The following is a 24,787-nucleotide window of genomic DNA, read 5'->3' on the forward strand; positions in this document are numbered from 1 at the left end:
AAGGAAGGGCTGCAATTACAGCTAAATGGAAGCCAAGATGATACCAAAACAAGACAGTGCCACTAGTCTCCTGTGTGAGAAGGCAAGGTTCAGGGTGAGTGGGAGTCAGGCTACAGGGTCAGAAACCAAGATGAAGAGCAGGAGGGAGTGTGGTATGAAGAATGGCTGGAGATGCGATTCATGATCAAAGCCTTGAACTTGAGAGAGAGCATGGGACAGGCAGCAGCTACAGAACCCTGCAACTGGGCTGAAGTAGCTGTGAGGCCAGGAGAAGGATCGGATGTGAGCTCTGAAAGTTACCTGGGAGCTCATTTTGGTCATAGAACCTAAGAGTCTTGAGGTCATCCTCAGTGCTTAGCAAGATCCTAGGGTGGAGCAGGGAAGAAAAGCTCTGGTACAGATGCCACCCTCGTTGCTTCCATGGCTTAGCTGTGCCTGACCCCCTCCCCAACATTGCTTCTCTTCTAGATTATTGCAATAGCCTCTGACCTTTTCCCATTACAGTCTACCCTCAACACAACATCCAGAATGATCCTGTTCAAGCATTAATCAGAACTTGTCCCTCCTCAGCTCAGAACCCTACTTAGCATCGCCTACAAAGGCCTGCACATATTCATACCCCAAGTCACCAAGAGGCCTCTTCCACTACTCCAGTCACACCTGCCTCCTGGCTGCTGTCCAGACAAACCACACATGCTCTGCCTCAGGCCCTTATACCTGCCCTTTCCTTTGCCAGGTTTGCTGTTCTTCCAGATATCCTCATGACTCACTCCCTAACCTGCTGCAAGGCTTTGCTCAAATGTCACCTTCTCCATGAAGCCTTCTCTGACCACCATATTTAATTGCAACTCCCCTGACACCAGGACTCACTCTCCCCTTTCCATAACACTTATCATCTTAAGAAATCCTATAAAATTTAGTTTTTAAAATTTGTTTATCATCAGTCTCCCCACTAGAATGCAACCTCCACAAGAGTGGGCAGTTTTGATCATTGCTGGAACCATAAGATTTCAAACAGTACCTGGAACATAGTAAGTGCTCAAGAATAGTTGTGTAATGACAGACAAGGCATCTAATGTGACAACCTTACCTCCTAGCACATCCTGCCTCCACAGTTCCCATTTCATGTGCTTAAGTGTCCCTCATGGGGACATACAGAATGCCCTTTCTTCCCTCTCTTTATTGGTTAAAGTCCTTTCCATCCCTCAAAACCTATAGACTGGCACTTCCTCCCTGAAACCTAGACATCTCCTGGTCAGACCTTTAGACCTCTATGATCCTTCCTTTAAATGTCTTTTCCCTAACATGTCACAGTTTGAGAGTGACTTGTTATGATTTCAAGGTCCTGATCAGCTCTGATAGGTTGTGAATTCAGTTTCTTTTCCAGAAATTTCCTGCATTGACAAAGAAGGTTATGTTCTGGATATAACCAGAACATTCCTAGATATTCCCAATGTATTTCCTAGACCTTGCATGTTTTTTTGCATTGAGGTAATGAAAACGGGTTTCTACAAAACAGCACAAAATGGGTACCAGAGTTTGACAGATCTGGGCTCAAATCTCAACTCTACCATTTACTAGTTGTGCCTCCTTCAAGTCACCCAACCACCCACCATCTCCAGATTTCAGCATCCTTGGCTAGAAAATGAAGAAAAGTTAAGAATTCATGGGTTGTTGACTATAAGGGCCCTTCTAAGTCATAGATTCTCAGATGTTCTGACTGTACCCAGCCCTTCCTAGTCCTCTTTGGGTTTTGGGGATACAGGTTTATGTGAATACCTCTGTCTAGTAGGAGACTCTAATTCCCTAAAAGCAATGGGCACTGTTGCATTCCTGGGAAAGTTCACTGGCTCTCAAAGCAGAAGAATAGCCAAATGTGGGGGTTCAATCCCTAGGACAGCTGTGGGACCAAACTCTTTGCTCTAGAAGATTTGCCCTTGATGATAGGTTGGGTTGCTGCAGTACTCGGACCATTTTGAATCTTTGTGATAGATTTTCTTATAGATTTTAAACCTGAGTCTCATGGGTATGGGGCCAGGGAGGGCAGAGGATAAATGGAGTGAAATTGGTAATGAGCTCCTTTCTCCTTGTGCTTTGGAGATGTTTGTCTAATCTGTGACTCTGAATAAGCAATTTGGCTGCCTAATTGGGTTAACCAATAATTTCCCTTTTGACACTAGGCTGCCTGATAATTTGGGGGTTAACTGTGACTCTCTCTCGCTGTTTCTGTTCTAAGGGAACATCTCAATTTGCCTCTGGGATTAAAGCAGACAGTACATTTCACTATTCCCCAGCCCACCATGCCTTTTCATCCCTCCAAACTTTGGCTCATGCAAAGGCCTCTCCTGGGAATTCCTCTTTGGACCCCTTATGCTCAATGAGATCCACTGAGCCTTCAGACCCCCGTGCATAACAGGGATGGAGTGAAGGAACGAACTTTTACACCCTCAGGGAAAAATAAATGGCTCCTGTACTGTCATCCCTCAGCTCTTTAAACAATTAACATTAATAGCTAGCATGAATTAAGGATCCGCACAGACCACCTGTGTTGTACAGGCTCACAGCAACACCTCAAGGAAGGAAGACGGCATGCAGCTTTTGTATTTTTTAATTATTATAATAAAATATAGACAAAGCTTAACCATTTTCACCATTTTTAAGTGTGCAATTCAGTAGCATTACTGTATTTACACTGTTGTGCAACCACTAACACTATTCATCTCCAGAACTTTCTCATTCTCTCCAAACTGGAACTCTGTATCCACTGAATAACTCCCAATTCCCACTCCCCCTAGGCCCTGGTAACCACAGGAATATTGTTTTTTAAATAAGAAAACTGTGGCTCAGAGAGGTCAAGTGATTTGCTCAAGGTCTCCTAGCTAGAACCTGGCACAATGAGGATTTGAGGTCACTGGCCTCCGCACTGGTGTTCTTCCAATCTGTGACACATTGATCACTGTACTCCCACCTTACTCCACTGTTCAGCTGGTTTCTACATTCTAAAATAATACCTGGCATAACAAAGGAGCTTAGCACTATTATAAAACAAATTACAGAATGAATCCACAAAAGAAACTCTGTCATCCTGACCCTGTGGTTGGGAATGAACCTCTAACTGCGGTCTCTGCCTTCTGTAAAATGTCTGTTGAGTGCTGACTGTGTGCCTGACATGCAGCTCTTCCTCACTGCCCCCCCCGTCTCCAGTTCCACAGGGCAGGAGGGGCCTGAGGACTCTCTCTGTCTGATGGCCCTGAGAAGGAAGATTTGTGTTTACATTACCCAGTCAATTTTATATTTATTTTAGATATTAAGCAGTGACATAAAAGCTGCTGACATTAACCTTCAGGGGCAGAAATTGGCTTTAATGGACCCCATAAAAGTTATTATCGATGGTGGCTGCATGCAGCATCACTGTGACCTCAGCAAAAGCTTCTGCCGCTGTCAATACTGTTGACCATTGGAATTGACTAATGCAAGGCGGGGTGTGGAGGCAGAGGCGATGCTGTTATGGCTGGAGGTCTCTGGATTGTGCTTTGCATTTCACATTTATCAAGGATCTCTGAGGACTTAGTTGCACATCTTTGGTGGCCTCAGCTGAGAATCCAAACCTCTCATTGATTCAAATAGAGGCAAGCAGAGGACTGAGAATACACCATCAGAGAGACCAGAGCTCAAATCCAAACTTTGCCAATATGCTGACTTGCTGGTCATTGTGTCAGTTGACCTTTTTGAACCTCAGTTTCCCCGAGTGGCAAATGGGACTCCATTGCATTATCAAGAGGATGAAAGGCAACTGGACATGTGCAACTGAAGGCCCTCAGCAGAGGTTGCTGCTGGCTTCCCTTTGTTCCTGAGGAGTGGCCACTCTGTGATGTGTTGCCTAACATGTTCAGTGGAACTGGGCCTTGTTCTGATGGTGAGACCCAAGTTCTCACCCAAGAAGGAGAGAGATGAGAGCAGAGTTGAATGGAGAGAAGAGAATGGGTGGAGAAAGAAGAGAGGGTGGGAAGTGTGGTGGGAAGGGAGTGAGAATTTTAAGAGAACTGTCCCGATAGGGCCTGGTTCCAGCTCTGTGAGACATATGTACTGTGCACACCTTCGTCTCTCTGTGCCTCTGCCTCCTCAGCTGAGCAAGAGCACGGTGAACCTGACCAGTGAGTAAAGACGAGCCACTGCTACGATCGGTGTCATTATTTAGACCTGACTGTAGCAAAGCCCTAGTGTAACTTCCCAATTGAGGCAAGCAGAGAGTGCGTGGGCACCAGGGGGAGTTGCGTGGGCCTGGGGAGACAGGCTTGAGAGGGAAGTGGGGCCAGGAGCCCTTTGTTAGGTTCTGATCCTCCTCCTCTGCCTGCCCATTCTTCCCTGAGTGTTGCTGGGCTTAGAGTTCTGTAGCCAGGGTGGAAATGGATGACTGCAGAGCACCCTGGCCCGAGAGCAGGCAGCCGTCTCCCTGTCCCCACTATCAAAGGCTGACACTCTTCAGGCTCATTGGGTATGTCATTATCACCCAACAGAGGCTTAATTCAGCTATAATTCAGCTCTCAGGGAATATACAATAATGTGGGCGGTACGTGCCTCACTCAGTCATGACTTTATGGGAAATGATCATTTGTCACCGTGGCAAGAAGCCTTTAAAAGAACAAACAATCTGAGTATTTTGCTACCAAGAGAATTCACTAGAAAAACTAGGCCTAAAGGAATCAAGGGTTTAGAGTCACACAGGTCCGAATCCATTTCCATCTTCCTGGCTATGTGACTGATGCAGGTTTCTTAGCCTCTTTAGGATGGAGTTTCCTTTTTCTGTACAATGGGAATAATAAAATCGACTTCAGAGTGTTGTAGGTGGAGCAAATGAGATAATACAGCTGCTGTGCTTGGGTTCTGATCATCAGCCACAGCTATTAATACTAATGGAATAATAACTAATATTATTGTTTCTTTATCTTTTGCATTTAAGTACTTAAATCAGAAGGGCCTGCAGATCACTCAGCTCAGTTGCTACCAAAAAGTATCTATTAGAACACTGGTTCCATCAAATGCTCTGAGAATAAAGGATTCTGAGGTCAAATAATTTGGGGAATGCTGCAAATATCCCTCTTTGTTAATTTATCTATTAACTTGAACATTACCATCTTGAAGGCTCTGAGAAGTCCTGGAGTTGACATTCTGGTTTAACTGAGTGGTTCCTCAATATTTGACCATGGAGCACTTCCCCCTCCCAATTTAAAAAGTATCAATATTTTCAGAACACAGAAGATACTGATTTAAGCTGGGTGTGATAGCGTATGCCTGTAATCCCAGTGCTTGGGAGGCTGAGGCAGGAGGATTTTGAGTTCAAAGCCAGCTTCAACAACTTAATGAGGCCCTAGGAACTCAGTAAGACCCTGTCTCTAAATAAAACACAAAAAAGGGCTGAGGATGTGACTCAGTGGTTAAGTGCCCCTGAGTTCAAAGTTCAATCCCTGGTACAACAACAAAAAAAAAAAAAAAAAAAAAAGAAAGAAAGAAAGAAGATACTTCATTTAAACTATTCTACTTATTAGAAAACTGAGGTCCAGAGAAAGGATGCAATTCACCCAATGCCACATCTCAGGTCAGTCATTGAACTGAGATTTCTTGTCCCCTCACTAGGTCCCATTTTCTCTGTGCCAGGCTATGCATGCCCTTTAATTTGGTGCTCTGGTTTGGTGTACAGTGGGGTGGAGAGGCAGGGCCATTGGCTCTGCCCAGGCCTTGCTGGGAAGGTAGTAAGAGGGTGTGGGTGGTTCCCAGCCGTAGTGGGAAACTCCTCAGGGGCTGAGGTCATTGGTACTCTCACAGCATTAGTTGGGGGCCAGGAGAAGGTGACATTGCAAAGCTGGTATCTAGGATCTGCCTCTCCCATGCCCCAGAAAGTACACAGGCTTTCCTGGGAAATATAAGTTCTTGAGCAGGTGACTGAATAGACATTTGGAACTCTGCAGCACCTGACTCTTTCAAGATGATAAAGTTCCTATCTGACCCTGATCATGCCTGGTCACTTGCCTGATCCCTAATCTGGATTTGGTCTCACACAGCTCAGGTGGAAACTCCTTTTCAGACTACCTGGTCTAGGCCATCTCTCCGACCCAGTGCTTGTCCTGACCTAGCAATCCCCAGGCTTCTGCATTTGGAGCTGGGAGCCAATAGGGGACACTGGCCTGACTGGTTCTTACTGCTCTAATTCAGACCACCCTGCTCTGGGAGCTCTGGTGTGGAAGCACCTGCAGACCCCTCTGTGGGCTTTCCAGAAACAAACGCCTCCCCAGTCAGTGGGGCTGTCCCTGGGCTCTTCCACTCTCCAGGCTTCACAGTCGGACCCCAGCAGCAGGGCTTACCTCAGGGCTGACCTGGCTAGGCAAAAGTGCCCGGGGGTGGAGGGGCATAACATGCAGCAGAAGGGGAGATTTCCTGCGTGGCTAGGCTCCATGCAGGACTAGAGTGGACTCAGAGCCCCTCCCCTTGGAGATGTGCCAACAAGGTCCAGGGAGGAAGAAGGAAAATTCTGAAACTGGCTCTCTTCCTTCTACCATAAGAAGGAAGCATGTGAACTAGCTATCCTCTTTTTCTCCCACAGCCTTGGGAGAAGGAGCTTCAGAGATGAGAGTGGAATAAGGAGTTTGGGACCAGCACTTCATGGGGTCACAAAGAAACTGGGGCAAAACTTCAAGTTTTTACTTTTTTTTTTGGTACAGGAATTAGACCCAGGGACACTCCACCACTGAGCTACACCTCCAGCCCTTTAAACTTTTTTACTTTGAGACAGGGTCTCATTAAGTTGCCCAGGCTGGCCTTAAACCTGTGATCCTCCTGCCTCAGTCTCTGGAGTTGCTGGAATGATAGCAATTTTAAAGTATACACTATTATGGATTGAAGAACCCTAATCTAAAAATCTGCAATGCTCTGAAATTCAACTTTTAAGTATCATGTTGGATTTCTGGAACATTTCAGATTTCAGATTTTTTGATTAGGGATATTGAACCTGTAAAGTCTATGCAAATACTCCCAAATCTGAAAAGTTTCCAATTTTCTGACCCTGAGCACTTTGGATAAGGGATACTTAGCCCGAATGACTGTGGTCACCATGTTCAAGAGATCATGAAAACTTATTCCTCCTAACTAAAACTTTGTAGCCTTTCACCAACATCTCCCCTAAACCTCAAGATTCAAGTTAGCCCCAAATGACAGTTTTTGTTTATAAACCATTCTTTGATGAACATAAGATACTGGAGATGCCCAGGACTGCAGAGATCACATGAGCAGGATTCAGGCTGAGCACAGTGGATTGAATACAGGACAAGCTATTGGGGATGGGTTTTCACGATCTGGTGCCCCTCTGCTGTCCACATGTAGGCACCTTGTAAACGACCCAGCCTCTTGGGATCCCCCCTAAACTGGATGGAAAGGGCAGCAACCCAACTTATGACATGTCACCGATAGGCAGGTATTTCAGTGTCTGTGGAAGAGTCTCTGACTTTTGACCACTGAGAGCAAAGCAATTTTTCACCAATTTCACCAGAGTCCCAAGTGATGGAGCAGAAAATCAATATTGTAATTACAGCCCTGGTCAGCAACCCAGACACCCCATACAGGCCAAGCAAGCTACTCACCAGTTTCTGTGTTCTCATGCTCCGTGTCGGTGAGTGTGAGGTTGGAGTTGGCCCGGCTGGACAGGCAGGAGCTGCGCCCTGACCGCGTGCTCCGGCCCCACAGTCGCACGGGGTGCTCAGGGGACAGCACAGTGTCAGCTTCCATGTCGGCATCAGAACCGGCCCCCATGGAGTACCCGCAGTGGGGGAGGCCGATGTCTGTTCGGTAGAGGGTCCCATGAGGAGGGGTGACCTCCCCTAGTCCCAGCTCTCGCAGGGTGAAATTGGTGCCTGAGAGGAAACACAGGTGAGCTTGATTAGTGCACTGAGCATAGTTCTCCCACCTGCAGCTCCTTCTCTGAACTCACCAGGGCATTCTCTCCCTGGGCCTTGGTTTGAGGGATTTCCTATGACCGTAGGGTTCCTTCTGCCCACTCTCCACCAGGCCAAATTCTCTGTAACTAAAGCCCAATCCAAGTGGCACCTCCTCTGTGAAGTCACCCTCAATACCACACCTGTGCAGACTGCCCGACTTCTTCCACTAGCCCCTGCCAGAGTTCTTGCCCAAGTCTTGTGGCACAGTGGAGCTGTTAATACACAGTTGTTTGCCACTTCTGCTGGAGACAGCAACAACGGCAGGCACCATGCTTATTCCTAAATCCTTGTGCCTAGAATAAAATCCAGTATTCAGAAGGGGCTCAATACATGAATATTAAGTTGCATTGAGAGCTTCAGGTCTCCCCTTCCAGGTAGGACTTGCAGCAAGTCTAGAACAAGGCAGAAGCTTAGGCAATGAGACTTGAGTGGTCCCCAAGGAAACAGAAGTTCCTTTCTGGCTGGTTGGGAGAACCCAGAGTATAAGAATGGAGAGGATGCTGCCTGGCAGAGGAAGTTGCCTTAACAAGGAAACAGGTTATCCCTGCTGCTTCCTTACCAGTGGGGGCTGTGATGGGGAATCAGCAGAGATGGGTCTCTTGAGGGTCCAAAAAGGCCTGGAAATGCCTGAAACTGAGGCCAGGCTGGAGAAGCTGCAGATGATCAGTGTTCACCCAGGTGTGAGGACCTGAGTGACAAAGGGATGCTACCTTCATGGAAAACACAGTCACCTTCATTGCCCTTGAAAGTTAATCCAATGTCTACTAGGCCCAGGAGCATTTTGTGGGTAAGGAAGAGGGGATATACAATAGCTTGAAGAGTCATATGCCAATTAAAGTGATGATCTGGGGACACAGACTTATAATCAGGTGGCACCAACTCAAAGCTGGCCCTGAGCCTCTACTGAGAGGCAACAGTGAATAGGGGATGGCGTCTGACTCGCAAAAGCTCCGTCGGGTGGGGAGATGTAAGCAGACACATGATTCAGGGGTGACGGCTAAGGTGGGGGAGATCACCAGGGCCTCTGGGAGCATAGACAGCTGGGTGGGGAGTCGGAGGAGGGATTTGAGGATGAGAGTGAGTAGAAAGAGCAGAGCTAGAAAACAGCAGAGGCAGATGCTCCAGCATTAAAGGCATCCTGCAACCAGGACTGAACATGGTAAGCCTGCAAAGGCAAGTGAGAAGTCACTACCAGAAAGGTGTGGGGGGAGCTAACAGAGGACTTCTAAACCTGTGCCCCTTATCATCTGTGTCTAACACCTATCAAACCTGCTACAGAGGAGGAGCTCAGGAAAAGTTAGCTAAATAAACGCATAGACAAACACTCCCTGACGGTACTTGTGAGGGTGGGTATGGGGAGACTGAAGGTGGGAGGAGAGACCAACTGGTATGCGCCTGCAAAAGGGCTGTTGGGTAAGCTGTGGCGGTGGGAGGTGTGCGCTGAGCCTGCCCCCCAGGTGCTTCAAGCTGACAGCCTTGATTTGAACTAAAGCCATGAATGCTTCCATAATGATGGGTAAATTCTGTAACTGCTGTCCAAACCCCACAATGCCTCTTCATATACCTGCTGCCTCCCAGTCTTTGCTCTAGCTATTCTAGAGCCTTCCCTACAGCCCCTCCTCCCAATCTCCCCATGATCAGTTACTAAACAAATGGTTAATGTCAGCAGGCCCTGCACAGCAGGGGCCCCTGGGCCATGCTCAGTGGCCAGGCAAGCATTCTGATTGGCAGGGGTCTGGGTCAGACCAGATGTTACATGTTTTGAGTGTCACCCCTGTGTGGCATACTGCAATCTGCCCTCCTATTTTTCTCTCCTTCGAAGAAAATGAAAACTCCCCCATTGGAGCCTATATCCCTCAGCCAGCTTCCCACCCTCTGTGCATCACACTCGCCTGGCTGTTCTCTGATCCACACTCCCCATTTCTGTCCTGCCCCCACCTATGTCTGTGTTCCGCTGGGCAGGCCTTCTCAAGAGAGGCCATTCCCACGTTACAAAAAATGACTGCTCTATTAAGTAAAAGATCAAATTTATTTGCCATAAACAGCCTGGGTTGCATTGATTTCCATATGGCTTACCCTGCATACCCTTTTAAGCAGCCAGAATTGGCATCAATACTGGTGAGCTGAGACACCTTGGGGTTAGAGAAGAAGCAAGATAAGGGTCAAATCTAAGAGCCCAGAAATTCTGTTGAGTACATGGGTCCCTCTCATTTGTGAATTTGAAGGTTTATTTCATGACACATGAGAGAAGTCCTTGTGCTCCGTGTTGCTTTATGACTTTTTGGTGTCTTTGCTTGAGGAGCACAGGACATGGGTTGACATCTGCCTCACCTGACATCCAGCTGTGCTATCTTGGGATGGTGACCACCTGGGCTACAATGTTCTTGTCTTTAAAATGGGTGAGAACCTATGAGCCTCTACCTTCAAAGGAGTTTTGAGGATCCAGGATGGTAATTTGTAAACCACTCTGTACAGGCCTGCACGTAAGATGAGAATGTCCTTTCCTGAGCCTCACAGACTAGGGTTGCATCGAAGCCAAGGGTTCTCTGAGCTCTGTCAAATAGGACAAGAGATATTTTATCTCTTCCTCTCACTGAGACCCAGAGATGGCAATTAATAGCACTCAGCATTTCTGAAGCATCTGTTCAGAGCAGTCTCTGGTATCAAGTGCATTATGTACAATTCTCACCAATTCTCACAGTCACCTGACTGTTTGGTACTATCATCCCATTGCACAGGCAAAGAAGTCAAGGGTCAGGACAATGCCAAAGTCACAATTCAAATCCAGATCCATCTGATGCCAGAGCATAAGCTTTAAACCATAGGGGAAGAACCAAGTGTGCTCATTTTTCAAGCCTGAGAGGTGGCCTTATTAACAAGGCAGATTTTACATGGATCCAGGCCTGTGGGAGGGAATAGAAATGAGAAGGTCATAGGCACGCTCTGTGTGTGTGTGTGACCTGCTCCTCTTACATCTGATCGTGGGCAAATGATTCCAGCTGGGGTGGTTGTAAAGAATTAAACAATATTGAGAAAATGTATATAAATTACCCTGTCTTTGGAGAAGAGGAGGATAGGCAGAAATAGGGCAGGTTACATGAACTGTGAGGGACTGGTTGTCACCCACTAAGTCTCAGAGAGGGCTTGAGATGCTGCAAGCAGAAAAACAGGACTGCCCAAGGCGCCAGAGTAGGAAACAACTACCACAGCAGGCATGGGAATAGTGGAGCAGGGCGGGACCATAAGTGGTGGGTGTGAGAGGCAGGGGACAAAAGTCTAGGAAGACAGAAACGGAGCAGAGAAGGGCAGGGAGAGGAGCTCAGTCTCCAGGCCACAGGGTCAGGGATGGTTTTGATTAAACCTTCAAGACAGATGATGATAACCAGAAATGGGAAGTGACGAGGGACTGGAGAAGAGGGGCAGGTTTGAAAGGTGTTCTGGGATAGGATGAACAGGCTTTGGTGATTACTGGATGTAGAAAGGGAAGGAGAAGGAATCGGATAGCAGGAGTTCCTCCAAATCACCTAGTTTGAAGGTCCAATTATCTCAGGAATGTCTTCCTCTCAAGGTCACTTAGGGATCCACACAAAGATGGTGCTAAGATGTGCTTGTTGAATGAATAGATATCAAAACTAAGAACTAACATTGATTCTGTACTTACTAAGTGTTACCATGCTCATCACTGAAAAGTGTCATCTCATTGAGTTCTTACAATAATTTGCAGCAGAAGGGAGACGGTTCATGCCATCGATTGCTACTTAATACTTAAAGTTTAGAGAAGAGTCTGACATAGGAGCCCAGCTCCTAGCCACATCAAGGGGCTGAGCAAGAATATACCTAAGCTAAGAATGAACTACAGGACAGGCTTTCACCAGACCCTCGTGCCCCGTAGAGGCTAGATTTGACCTGTTCCAGCTCTCGCTTGGCACACCTACGCACATGCCTGCGCCCGCACCCCCTCACCTGTGCGGCAGAACTCCTCCGCCTCCTGAGGCACCATGTCCTTGACACGGCCACTGTAGGCAAGGCGGGCGTCCTGGTCATAGGCCTTCAGGGTCTCACTGGAGCTGTAGGACTTCTGCGGGGCTTTGCCCTCCTCGCTGTCCGCGGATGAGCTGGTGTAGCGGCGCTCGGTGTCGCGGCGCCGGGTCAGCGAGCGGTAAGGCTTCCTCTCCTTCACGTCCATGGCCTCCGGCTCTCGCTCCTCCACATCCACCAACTGGGTCCTTGCCGCACTTAGGGCTGGGTGGTCTGGAGTTGGGGGAACCATAAGAAGGTTGTGAGCGCTGGTCTTCAGAAGGTAAAGACAATGCCAGGGTCCACCCTGCACCTGGATCGGTGTCACCCTGAGGTAGGTGAGGAGGTCTCAGGCTGGAGAAGCGAGGGCACCACTGTACCCCCAACCCATCCAGTCATGTGGACAAGGCACTGGCACCCAGGTCCTGCAGTTGTGAATCCTGTTTCTTTTTGCTACTTGGTCTATCCACCATGAGGATGCTCCAGCCTCTCCTCCAGTGCTGAGCTTTAGGGGAACTGACAACAAAGACCAGAGGGCCCTGGCATTTGGTAATGCCTCTAGGCTGGAACTGTACCCTGTTCCCATCATATCCCAGCTGGGACAATGCAGACCCAGAACTCTTAAAGGCTCCTGAAGAATTTGTGAAGTGAATGACTCAATGCAGGCATTGGGAAAAGCACTTTGCATATATTATCTTAATAAATCTTCACATGTCCCCAGATGTCATTATTGTCTCCAACCTGTTTTGGAAAGAAGTCAACCTAAAAACAAACAACCCATACTCACCCCCACCAGATTGTTATGTGATTATTTGCTTCTACCTGTCTCCTCCAATAGTAGGCAAGTTCCCTGAGTCAGGTGCCTCACCTGTTTTGCTCACTGCCTGTTCACAGCACCAAAACCAAGGCTGGAGCACAGTGGGCACTTAGAATGTCTGTTTAACCAGCTCACCAATGCCCATGTGACAGGTGAGAAAACTGAGCTTCAGAACCTTCTTTGAGGTTCTTAGGTGACAAGTAACAGAGCCAGGATCAAAACCCAGATCTGTTGTCTCTGAAGCCTGAGTTTTCCTATTCTGTCTTTCCAAAACCCCAACCTCCAGCTTTTACTAGTCCTTCCAGCTAGCTGTCTCCAGACCCGTGGGTCTCAGCAGTGCCACCGCCAGCACCTAGGAGCACAGGGCCTGCTCCATGTATCCGGGGCTGGCTGTGGTGCATACAGTGTCTGACTGGAGAGAATTCCTCGTTGTCCCTGTTCCTCTTTCCCCCAGCTTGATACTTTTGTCCTTGACTGACATTCTGGGAGATTTTAGCTGTGATAGCACCCTCTTCTCCTTCCAGATGTTTTCCTTTAGCTCTGGGGTAGCAAACAACTGCCTAAGGTAAGAAGTAAGTACAGGAGGAAAGCAGCATATACCTTAGAAGATATACAAGATCCTTATTTTCTTAAAACCTGCAACCTTCTCCTTCTGGCTTTCCCTTGTTTCATTTTTCAGAGCAACACGGGCATACAGAACATTTCCTTGCTTCACTGTCCTATTAGAGAAACAGCAGAGCAAGAGTCCCATGATAAATGGAGAGCACCTGGGGCCTCAGTGCTGGGTGGGGTCTCTGACAGCAGGCGGCTGAGTCGGTGCAGGAGGGCAGCGGGCGCCCAGTGCCTGCCCATACTGCAGCGTGGGAGTGTGGGGCAGGGGGATGTCCTGTGAATTTTCTAGACAAGTTGGAAATTTGAATTTAGACATAAAATGTGTGATTTTTAAACATTACCCTTTAGAAATAATTTTAAAAATACTTTTTAGGTCAAACAAAAATCACTGATACATCAGATTTGTTCTGAAGACCAGAAGTTCTGCCTGGAATCATGGACATCTGAAGGAGCCCTTTGGCCTGATGATATTCTCTTCCTTTCTAAGACCTTAAAGGTCCTCTCAAGGACAAGGTTTTAGCTTGACTCCAGAGTAAAATTCGATCTACTTTTTAAAAGAACTCTCTAGACCCACTCGACAGGTCCTTATATCCTACCTGTAAACTGTACCACTTTGCAAGGAAATCATTGGGGTTATCATTCATTTGATGTTTTGGGATTTCTCATGGATCCCGAGTGTCTACTGTAGACTTTCTCCTATATAGTTCTTCACATATTTCAAGAGTACAGACAGTTGTGATTTTATTGGTACTTCATAAAAACTATGAAGCATATAAGACAACTATTTTCATTCCCATGGTATAGATGGAGCAATATTGACCGAGGGTCATATAGTCCTCTGCCTAGGGCCATGGTGAGTTACAGCAAAGCTGGTATCACTAGAGAGGCAATTGTACCTAGAGCTAGTGAAGGTGAATGAGTGACTTTTTTTTTGTTTGGATTGCCGATTCTCAAAATATCCTTGGAATTGGGCAAGAGGTTTGACCTAGCGTACACAGAATTCAAGTCATGTGACCAGGGCCCAAACCCATGACCCTGAGTTCTGCTTTGTTGGTGCTTGGTCTCCTGATGGGTTGTCAGGAAGACAGTGGTCTTCAGAAGATCTGAGAAACAGACGCACAAGAAAGACCAGTGATGAAGACTTTTCCTCCTGGGTCTTTAAAATATTCGTGACTGAAATCTAGGTTTAGAAGTACATTTGATCGTGACCCAACACACACATATAAGATGGAAACAAAAGATTCATAAAAGTTACTGCATCATGAGTAGGGAACTCTGATCAATTTTCTATATTATTCTCATAAATTTTTTTAAACAGGTTAATTATAACTCTCTAAGTTGATGTCAACCCAATACTGGCTTTTGACCCAAAGCACTGTTCTGGTCTAATTTGGATGAGAACTGAAGGCAGCTGTTGCCTCTGTGCCCTCTGGCCTTTCCAATCCTTGAGTGACAAGAATACAGGTGGGCATAAAAAGAATGCAATAAGCTGGGCACGGTGGTGCATGCCTACAATCCCAGTGGCTTGGGAAGCTGAGGCAGGAGGATCTCAAGTTCAAAGCCAGCCTCAGTGATGGCAAGGCACTAAGCAACTTAGTGAGACCCTGTCTCTAAATAAAATACAAAGTAGGGCTCGGGATGTGGCTCAGTGGTTGAGTGCCCCTGAGTTCAATCCCTGGTACAAAAAAAAAAAAAAAAAAAAAAAGAATTCAATAAAAGCCATTATTAGAACTAGTCACTAATGGCTCATAATAATAAAATTTGTATTAACAATAACTAATATGCTTTCATTAGTAGCTAATATTTATTGAGTCCTTATTTTTAAGTTATTTTACTTGCTGTCATTAATAGCAAGTATATTAGTCTTCATGCCAACCCTGTGATTTGGGGATTATGAGCATCTGCTAATTACAGATGAGAAATTGCAAGGTTGAGTATTCTAAGTTACACAGCTCTTGCCCGGTGGAGCCAGAATTTTGACTCAGGATGTTAAACTCGGCACACAAATACAACCACTAGATGGTATTGCTGTTGCAGGCTGTCCCGATGAATTGGCAATGCTAGGTCATGCTGCTGACCTCTTATGCTCCCTAGAAGTCCTGATGAGCCACTAGGATGAATTCTAATTGCTTGGACAAAATGAAGGTTCTTTTGCATCTAGACCATCTCTTTCCATCTCACTGGGACACTTGTGTTTTCCTGGACAATAACTACCGTCTCTCTGTCTTCGGGCACACTATTCCATCATTGCCCCTGCAGCTAACTAGATGGTTTGCTTTCTTGTCTGCCTATCCTCTTGACTGTAGTTCCTTGAGGACAGGTCTGGCATCCACAGTGCCACAGAGTGTCTCCTGTGTGAAGAAATGAAGAAAATTGTTTGGCAGCTACTTTTGTCCTTCTTACTAATCTCAGGTAACATAAAATATTGGTAATTCACTGTAGGTTAATATGTATTAAGTACATCTAAGACTGCATTAGAGGCATTGCTTAGACATACACTTTTTAAATCTGAAAGGTAGCCTGGGCTAAAAGTATGAGTTTCCTGCTAACCAACTGTACAACCTCAGACAAGTGATTTAACCTCTCTGTGCTTCAGGTTCCTCATCTGCAAACTCTCAGGGTTGTTTTGAGGATTAAATACATCAATATATGCCCTTGGTATATGGTCCCTGGTACATAATGAGTGCTCAATATATATTAGCTATTATCATCATCAGAAAAATACACATTTTCTTTTAAATGGCTTAATTTAGAAGGCTCCAACTAGATGTTAGGTATAACAGCAGAAGGCACATCAACACAGAAGTTTATGCTCATAAGGCTGAGGGCCACTGTAGGAATTACACTGGTGGATGACTGCGTCTTATCCTCAGTGTTCACCTGTTGACTAAAGACACTGGCTTTAAAGCAAAGGCTCAGTAAGGACAAATTATGAAGAACACAGTTCCCAAACTCATAGCTTTCTTGTGAGAAAGCAGAGGTGGGGATAACAGGTCTGTCTCTCTCTCTCTTGTTCCCCAACCCCTGCACATTTTAGTCTTAATACAGCAATTCAGTAGATAGCTACTTTTTTGAAAGGACAGGTCAGTCATGGCTCACATTCAAATTGGCATTGAATGGAAAGAGAAAGAAGAGGGTGGGGTGAAAGAGGAGTGACAGTGGAGAAGTGTCCCTCTTGAAGCAAGGGTCTCCAGAGAAGAGGCTGGGAGCCCCTGGCAGGAGGTTGGGAGGGATGCTGGGGAAGGCTACCCACCTGGAGCCCTGTGGTCCCCATCTGTGACCCAGAAGCTTGCGGCACATAGCCATGCTTAAACAGGTTTGTTCTTTCCCTACTTCTGCTAAGATTTGAATGTGTCCTTCAAAGTTCATGTGTTGCAAATTTAATCTTCAAATTCTTATGTTAATGGTATTCAGGGGCGGGGCCTTGGGAGGTAACTAGGGTTAGATGAGGTCATAAGGGTGGGGCCCCCAGGATGGGATTAGTGGCTTTGGAAGGAGAGGAAGAGAGACCAAGCATGCAAATTTGAGCTGTCTTGCCATGCAATGTCCTCCACCAGGTAAAGACATCTCAAGAAGTCACTTACTAGGTGCTGGCACCATGTTACTGGGCTTCCAGATGCCAGAATTGAGATATAATTATTTCTTTATAGATTACTCAGTCTTTGGTATTTGATAGTAACAGAAAACGGACTAAGACACCCACCAGCCTCTGATTTCCCCAATGCCCATAAAGCATGACATTCCAGGCCTCTCAAGACCTGACCCTTCATAACTCTCTCTGCTTCCTCTCACTGCCGCAAAACAACTCACTACCCCGTTGTGAATCCCTGAGACACACTCCAATGCAGACCTACAGAGCTGCCTGCCATTTCTCACAGGCCCCATACACTTTCATACCACCAAGCCTCTGCATTGTTTACTGGAATCTCCTAAAGGAGGCACCCAAAAGGAGGTGGGAGAGCAGACGGGTGGAAGATGAGAAGGCTGAGGTGTCTCCCCTGATCTCTACTGTGACTTCAGTCCACACCATCTCTCTCCAGAGGCTCCTTTCCAGGTTTCCACCTCGTGCTGGATTCTGCTAACACCTTCTGCTGTCCTCACCTGCCCAGACCAGGGCCGTGCTAGTTTCCAGCTGTACTAGACCCTGTTCATCCCACCATCTTGGCTGGCTCCTTGTGCCTGCCATACCCCGTCTCTTCATTATGGTCTGTTCTTCTAAACCATCTGGGGTGAATTTTGTTTCCTGTAAGAATACTGACCAAGATACAGCTTCACCCCCTCCTATCTGGTTGACTTTCAGCAATCACCACCAGCCTCATCATTAGAATAATGCCAACAGCTACCGCTCACTCTGGATTTGCCACAGGCAGCATGGGAAAAGACTTTAGTTTGATGATGGCATTTAGTTCTCACCCTTCCCAGGTTTGTGAATTGACTGCATTTTAAAGAAAACCAGACATTTAGAGAAGTTAAATAATTAGTCTAAAATCACAGGAAGAGAATCAAGAGGTGGAGGTATTCAACTCTAAAATTTCCTTCCCATGCCCCCTGCCATGCTGGTGACAGGAGCTCCAGGTTAGGAGTCAGTTCTCCCTGTCCACCTCCTGCTCTGTGGCTCTGGCAAAGTCCCTTACCCCAAGAGGCTGGGTTTGTTGGATGTCTTGTAAACTATAATGCTCTCCACAGGTATAAGGAATTGGAAAATTATTACTATCAATGTCATCATCTTCATCATTATTGATTTATTTTCAACCAACAAATTATGTAACTAGACAGACTCAATTAAGCAGATAAAGTTGTTCTGGGAGACTCAAGTAGCTAATAAACTCACACCTAAAGGAAAATCTAGCAGCTTCATCATGGCAGGCCTGGGGCTAATTATGGCGGCTCTCACCATGGCTCCAATTAAAGTCCACAATCACGATGAGCAACTGGCCCCCATGAAAGATCATTGACACTGGTCACCCCATGGATAAAGGCAAAACCCAGGAGATGGCACAGACTCAGCCTGCTAGTCTGCTCCTCAGGGGCAGTTTTCCAGTCTCATGTTTAAGTACAGCCTGGCACCAGAGAAGTATCTTCAGAGAACCATTCACTTCCACATGGTGACAGACCAGTCTTGTGCTGGGCACTGGGGACTCTAGTAATGAGCCTTGTGGTGACAGCTTACTGACCCCTTGTGGTGTCAGCCACAGGTTCCATCAGCAACAAATGCTTTGATAAAGTATGAACTGCAGGTGTGTAAGTCTACCCCCATGCTCAGACATGGGTATCAGTTTTTGTCTGTCAATGGGGAGGGAATGTGGGCCCAGGACAGGTGGAGGGAAGGAGCCTCTATGTATTGAGCCCAAAGTTCAGTACTTTCCACAGACCCAAGAACAGAGTGATTTCTCATTGTAGAGATCACCCTAAATGACCCAAGTGGCTGATCAAGTTCACAGTCAGTAACAGACACAGCTGGGATCTGAATCCAGGACTCTGACTCTATTCACATTTTGATATTTTTGTTTTGGTTTGTTCTTTCCTTCCTGTGGAGTTGAGCTAGGATGACTCTGGAAGATTGGAACGGGTGTAGGAATTCGAGGAGGCCTGGGAGACACCTGGTGGTGATGGTGATCAGAGTATCGTTTCAGATAGAAAAGAGCCAGTAACAGTAAAGGAACTAAGGTTAACAGAACACCTCCTCATAGGCTGGGTGCTGTGTACATATTATTTCTAGTCCCTGCAACAACTGTGCAAGGTAGATGTTATTCTCTAAGTTTATATTTTCTCTTATTTACTGCTATTTTACCAATGAGATCACAAGTTCAAGGAGATTGAGTGACTTTCTCAAGTGTCTGGGTCTAGATTTGAACCATAAGAAAATGTTTAAACCTCAATAAAAGTAGTGGACATCTAGGCTAATTCATTTGGTAAATAATTGCTAAGTCCCTTTTGTCCTAAGTGCTGCAGGAGATGCTGGGATCTATCCCAGGAGACTCTTTCTTCCCCTGCTTCCCTTCTTTCCGTCTTCCCCTCCCCTTCTGAATCCTTCCCTCCTCCCCCAACTCCGAGTTTCTGCCCTGCTGTGCCAATCCTATCTCAAGACATCAGAGGACAAGACATACACTTTTGATTCCTTGGAGCTTCTTGGAGTGGGCAAGTCAGACAGAGAGAGGGGCAGGAAAGGATGCCACAGACCCTGAGCCCAGGCTAAGGTGGGTCAGAGGTGGAGAGATGATCAAGGACCCTCATCAGGAACAGTAACATCTAAACCTGGACCAAAGACTGTCTGGAAAAAGGGAGCCAGGCCAGGCAGTTTGGAGGTATGAGGAGGTCTAGATCTGTGGCTTCCAAATCTTTCTGACCAGCTGGGTGTGGTGGTGCATGCTTGTAATCCCACAGTTTGGGAGGCTGAGACAGGAGGATTGTGAATTCAAAGCCAGCCTCAGCAAAAGCAAGGTGCTAAGCAAATCAGTGAGACCCTGTCTCTAAATAAAATGTAAAACAGGGCTGGGGATGTGGCTCAGTGATCGAGAGCACCTAAGTTCAATCCCCAGTACCTAAATAAATAAATAAATAAATTCTTTCTGACCTATAGTGAAAATACACTTATGCTGCAATTCAGGGCACACCTACACCTACAAATTTCTAAATAAAACAAAAATCTCACAAAGCTGTGCTTAACCTTGCTACAGGGTAGAATTTGATTTTTCTATTCCATTCTACTATATCAATTGTTTAGTGGGTTGCCAACCTACAGTCTGAAACACACTGTTCTAGGTCACGTGTGAATGAATGCTCCTGGAACACACAGAAGCTGGTTTCTCCTGAGTTCTACTTTAGGGAGGAAAGAGATTGGAGATGGAGTCTGAGAAGCGAAGAATGAGCACCCTGGTAGAGGTGCTTACTACAGAAATAAAGAAATTTCCAGAATATCAGTGGGCAGTAAAATGCAAAGTACATGTGGCCAAGAGAGCCTTCTGGGGAAGGCCTGGAGAGACCATCACCTTCAGCTGGTTTTCAGAGAGGCCTTGATGCCTTGTAGGGCCTGGAGCTGGCCTGGAAGACTGACCAGGGTGTGGGGCTTCTGAAGAAGGGGAGATGCAAAGGAGAAGAAATACTAGAAACAAAGCTGTCAGTGTTTGGGGAGGAACCCTTCATGTGGGCTCCAGTGATATTTATGGAGGGGCAGGGGCCTGCAGCATTCGCAGGGAGACTTCCACAGACAGTACATACTGCCAGGAAACCTCTGCCCTGCTAAGGCCCACAGGGAAATAGGGGCTGTTATCACTCCGATTACCTCGCAACCTCAGGAACAGCCAGAAATGAGCCAGGAAATTGACTGAATTCCTGCTGGACTAAAGTTTTATAAGTTTTGCTTAACATAAGCATGGGGTGATATTTTTAGTTCTTTGTGTGTCAAAAAGGGCCCATAAATATTTCAGAGCTAAAATGTGTTCCACAAAATGTAAGTTCTGGGTAGTATCTGGGTGTGTATAAAACCATAAATTTTACTTCTCTTAGTCCTTCAAAGTTTGGTCTTGTGAGTCCTTGGCTTTAAGCTGGGGTGGGGGATGGTTGCCCTTATTCTTGTGCCAGGTGCTGTGTTGGACTCTGTGCAAATCAGAGGAGGAATCCTTATTCCCACTTTACAGATTTGGAAACTGAGGCTCAGAGCGGCAAAGTGATGCTCAAGTTCACACAACATGCTAGGGCTGGAATCAGTGACTCCTAGGTCTGTGCTCTCTGTGGCACCGAGAGTGCATTTCTCTGGCCCTGTCTGTTTGGGGTAACGCTTTGCCTTTTAAATAGTGAGACATTGATGGTACTAATGGTGGCTAAGAGTAAGGTATTTACATGCATTTCTTCATTTAATCCTCGCCACACCCTAAATCGTTCCCAGCCTACAGACAGAAACCAGGATTTCAATAGGTTTAGTACCTCAAGTAGAGGGTCACAGCAAGAAAGTAGCACAGCCAGGATTCAAACCTGGGTCTGTCCCACTCCAAGGCTCAAGCTTCTCATTTCAATCTACACTGCTTCCTATGTGGTCATCCATATTCTAATTTGCTAAAATGTTCTACTTGTCCTTTCACTTTGCTTTGTAACAGTATTAGTTCTTCCGATGACCCGACTTGGCACCTGACCTGGACTTTGGAGAAAGACTTTCACAGATGCTTCTTGATGGACCCTGCGAAGAAGAGCACACTAGGCCAGGGAGAGGGTTTTCCTCGGAGTGTCCTGGATTGTGGCTGCATGCCCAGCCTGGCTGCGGGGACATCCCTAATCAGCGGTTGGCAGGCAGGTGACAGATGGTGCCACTGCCTACAGAAGCCATCTTGCCCTTCTGTTGGAGGCTTGTCAGAGGCCAGGTATCAAAGGGCAGATGGCTCTGATCCCAAGCCAGGAGAGTTTCCACTAGAGCTTTCCAACCTCTCAAACAGTTGGGCATGTGTGGGACTCAGGAGACAATAAACCCTTAAACGACAGGAGATTTTATGAGATCTCCAGATTCCTGATTATCCTTTCTTCCTTCCAAAGCCATTTTTAACCAGTGATTACCCTTGTAAGTGATGGCATCTTAAAGTCAGAAAGTGTGTACATATTTCAGGAAACATGGAAAGTTAGTTGAGTCTTGCCCCTTCAGATACTTGAATGCCTGTGGGTCCCATCCCCACTGAATGATCACAGGACCTCCAATGCTGGGGACTTCATGACTTCTAGGGATGGCTCTTCCTGCTAGACCGCTTCCTGACATGAAATTGAAATCTGCCTCCTTTTAGTTTCCTTCCTTCCTTCCTTCCTTCCTTCCTTCCTTCCTTCCTTCCATAAGCCTCAGCTATATACTTTGGGGTCTTAAGAAATAAATCTAAAGACTTTGCTCCAGCCACAGCACTTCCGGACAGAAGACAGGGCCAGTCTGTGTTCTTGAGTCCTCTTGCTAGAGTCCCTGCTTCATCTTGCTCACGTTCTTTCTCCAGGTTTGTCCATCCTGGCTCCTTCTTCACCTCACTGGGCTTTATGGGACCCTGGACAAGGTGTGGAGCAAGGAGGTGGTTTGGATGCAGCCTCAGTCCTCAAGGAGCCCATGGACCAGTCAGAAGGACAAACATCTACAGGTGATTCCAGCACAAAGGACACAAAACAGCAACCAACACAGAGACAGGGAGATGCCAACACCAGGTCTCTGCTGCTTGGAGGGTGTGACCCTTGAGCTAAGTGAGTCAGACCAAGCAGGAGTCAACCATGGAAAATGAGAGGAAAATGCTCTCATTTGTCCTCTTGTGTCTCCCACAATGTTGGCGAGAAACCATGGGGAGCTCCCTGGTGCTGACTGATGTCCTCCCTATGCCCCTTTGTCCTGTACCCATGCTGTCTTCTCTGGGCACAGTTCAATCCCAGTGGCTTTCTCAAAATCCAGACCCATGGGGGCCTCAGGCCAAGATGGTGTCTGCTAGGACTCAGACTTTCTTCATGAACGACCCCTTGGGAAATTGCTCATTTCGAAAAAATGAGTGGGATCTCATTTTTTCTCTCTGGCAAACTCCTTCAAGGGTCAAGTCTGAAACCCAGTTTATTTGAGTGGTGAAACTTTTTCATCTAGGCCCAAACTAAGAGATAATCAGAAGAAGTGAGAGAGGCTGATTCCTCTCCCACCCCTACTATGATCAAGTCTTAGCCTGTGATTACCTGGGGTTCCCATTAGGCCTCCACTCTGTGAGGTGGGGAGGAGAGAGTTGAGGGGACTCCCGCCCCTCAGAGAAGCAAGCGACAGCTAAGGCTTCTGGAAATGGTGAGACTTAGTTTCTCACAAAGGACCACTTAGCCTGGAGGAAGTTCTTGAGTAAACAGTGCAGCTGTAGAAAGGGGCTGCTATTCTTCTTCCTCTATCTTCTCAGCCAGACAGACCCTGGATCTGAGTCTAGGCAGCTTTGAGAGGGTTTTAAAGACGTCCTTTTCATTCTTTAGGCCCCAGCTCAGGGCCTAAAGTGAAGGACCATCAAGATGACTTGCACCCGCCTATAATCTCAGTGGCTTGGGAGGCTGAATCAGGAGGATAGTGAGTTCAAAGCCAGTTTCAGCAACTTAGCGAGGCCCTAAGAACTCAGTGAGACTCTGTCTCTAAATAAAATACAAAAAAGGGCTGGGGATGTGGCTCAGTGGTTGAATGCCCTTGGGTTCAATTCCCAGTAACAACAACAATAACAACACACACACACACACACACACACACACACACACACACACACACAGAACCCCCCCCCCCCCAATTCCTTCTGATACTAACAGCAGCATTTTGCTGTAGACCCTGGACACGGAGAGGTGTCTTCCTCAGATTCACCCATACTTTTAGCATTTCTTATACCCCCTGGCAGGCAGTAAAGCTAAGTGGTGCCAGGCAGCAGCTCCAGAGTTAATTGCCTTGTGTTCAAATCCCAGCTCCACTGTGAACCAACTGTGGGGCCAGAGACATCTTACCAAGCCTCTCTGAGTCTCAGTTTCCTCATCTGTCCTCTTTTGTGAAAATCACTGGATTATCTTAGGGAAAAATTATTGAAGATGTAAGTGACATACTGCACGCAAAGAATTTAGCAGAGAGAATGGTCAGGAGTGGCCCTTAAGGGCATTTTCCCTCTTCAGAGGACAGACAGCACTCAACACTTAAATTATATGTGGAATTTAGAGACTGATAACTTGGGTTAAAATCCCTCCTGTTACCCTTAAGGGTCATGTGATCATAGACAAGTGCTTCTCTACTTGAGCCTCAGTTTCCTCTTCTGTGAACAGGGTGGTTAGTATATATTACATGTTACATAGTATATTATATATAATATATATTCATATTAACATATACATATATATAATGTATAATGTATAATATATATTCATATTATATATATATGAATAATGTCTACTTTGTGTGTACAATAGTTTCTTGTTTAACACAACCCAGGGCAGGGCATATATCTAGGTACAACTGACATGGAGGACATCTCAGAGGCAAGAAAAGATGGGAATCAAGAAGTCAAGATGAGTTTCTCCGGTGAGACACTGCTCACTGCTAGGAGGACATCAGGGCTGGGCTGGGCTGCTGTCTTCATGGGGGCTGGTGTGTGTGCACACCCGTGTGCATGTGCGCTCAGTGCTGCTCCCTGAAGTGCCTGATCAGAAATGGAAGGCTCTATTAGGCCTCTGTTAGCCAGGCCTTTTGCTGTTGAGCTCTGAGGATGGAACTGGGTCAAGCTCAGTAGTGCTGCCCCATGAGTATGGGCTCAGAGCCTCAGGCCCCAGCATTCCTGGTGGACCAAAGTACGTAAAAATATACAACTGTCCATAAGCCCCATTGAAGGCTTGGATTCCTTTTAGCTAAAAA

At 46.5% G+C, this 24,787-nt stretch overlaps 1 protein-coding gene across 2 annotated transcripts in view; it reads right to left on the reverse strand.

Annotated features, from left to right (window-relative positions):
• Positions 1–24,787, reverse strand: part of Tenm4 (teneurin transmembrane protein 4) — a 712,052-nt gene that overhangs the window by 363,508 nt on the left and 323,757 nt on the right. For both annotated transcript variants that reach the window (XM_047517532.1, XM_047517531.1), the window contains exons 5-6: positions 11,949–12,236; positions 7,632–7,901 (exon numbers count right to left, since the gene is read on the reverse strand). In XM_047517532.1, coding sequence (XP_047373488.1) covers positions 7,632–7,901; positions 11,949–12,171 — 493 coding nt within the window. In that variant the 5' untranslated portion in view covers positions 12,172–12,236. The remainder of the gene's footprint in view (positions 1–7,631; positions 7,902–11,948; positions 12,237–24,787) is intronic.

This window comes from Sciurus carolinensis, chromosome 11 (genome assembly GCF_902686445.1).
Source record: "Sciurus carolinensis chromosome 11, mSciCar1.2, whole genome shotgun sequence".
Taxonomy (NCBI): Eukaryota; Metazoa; Chordata; class Mammalia; order Rodentia; family Sciuridae; genus Sciurus; species Sciurus carolinensis.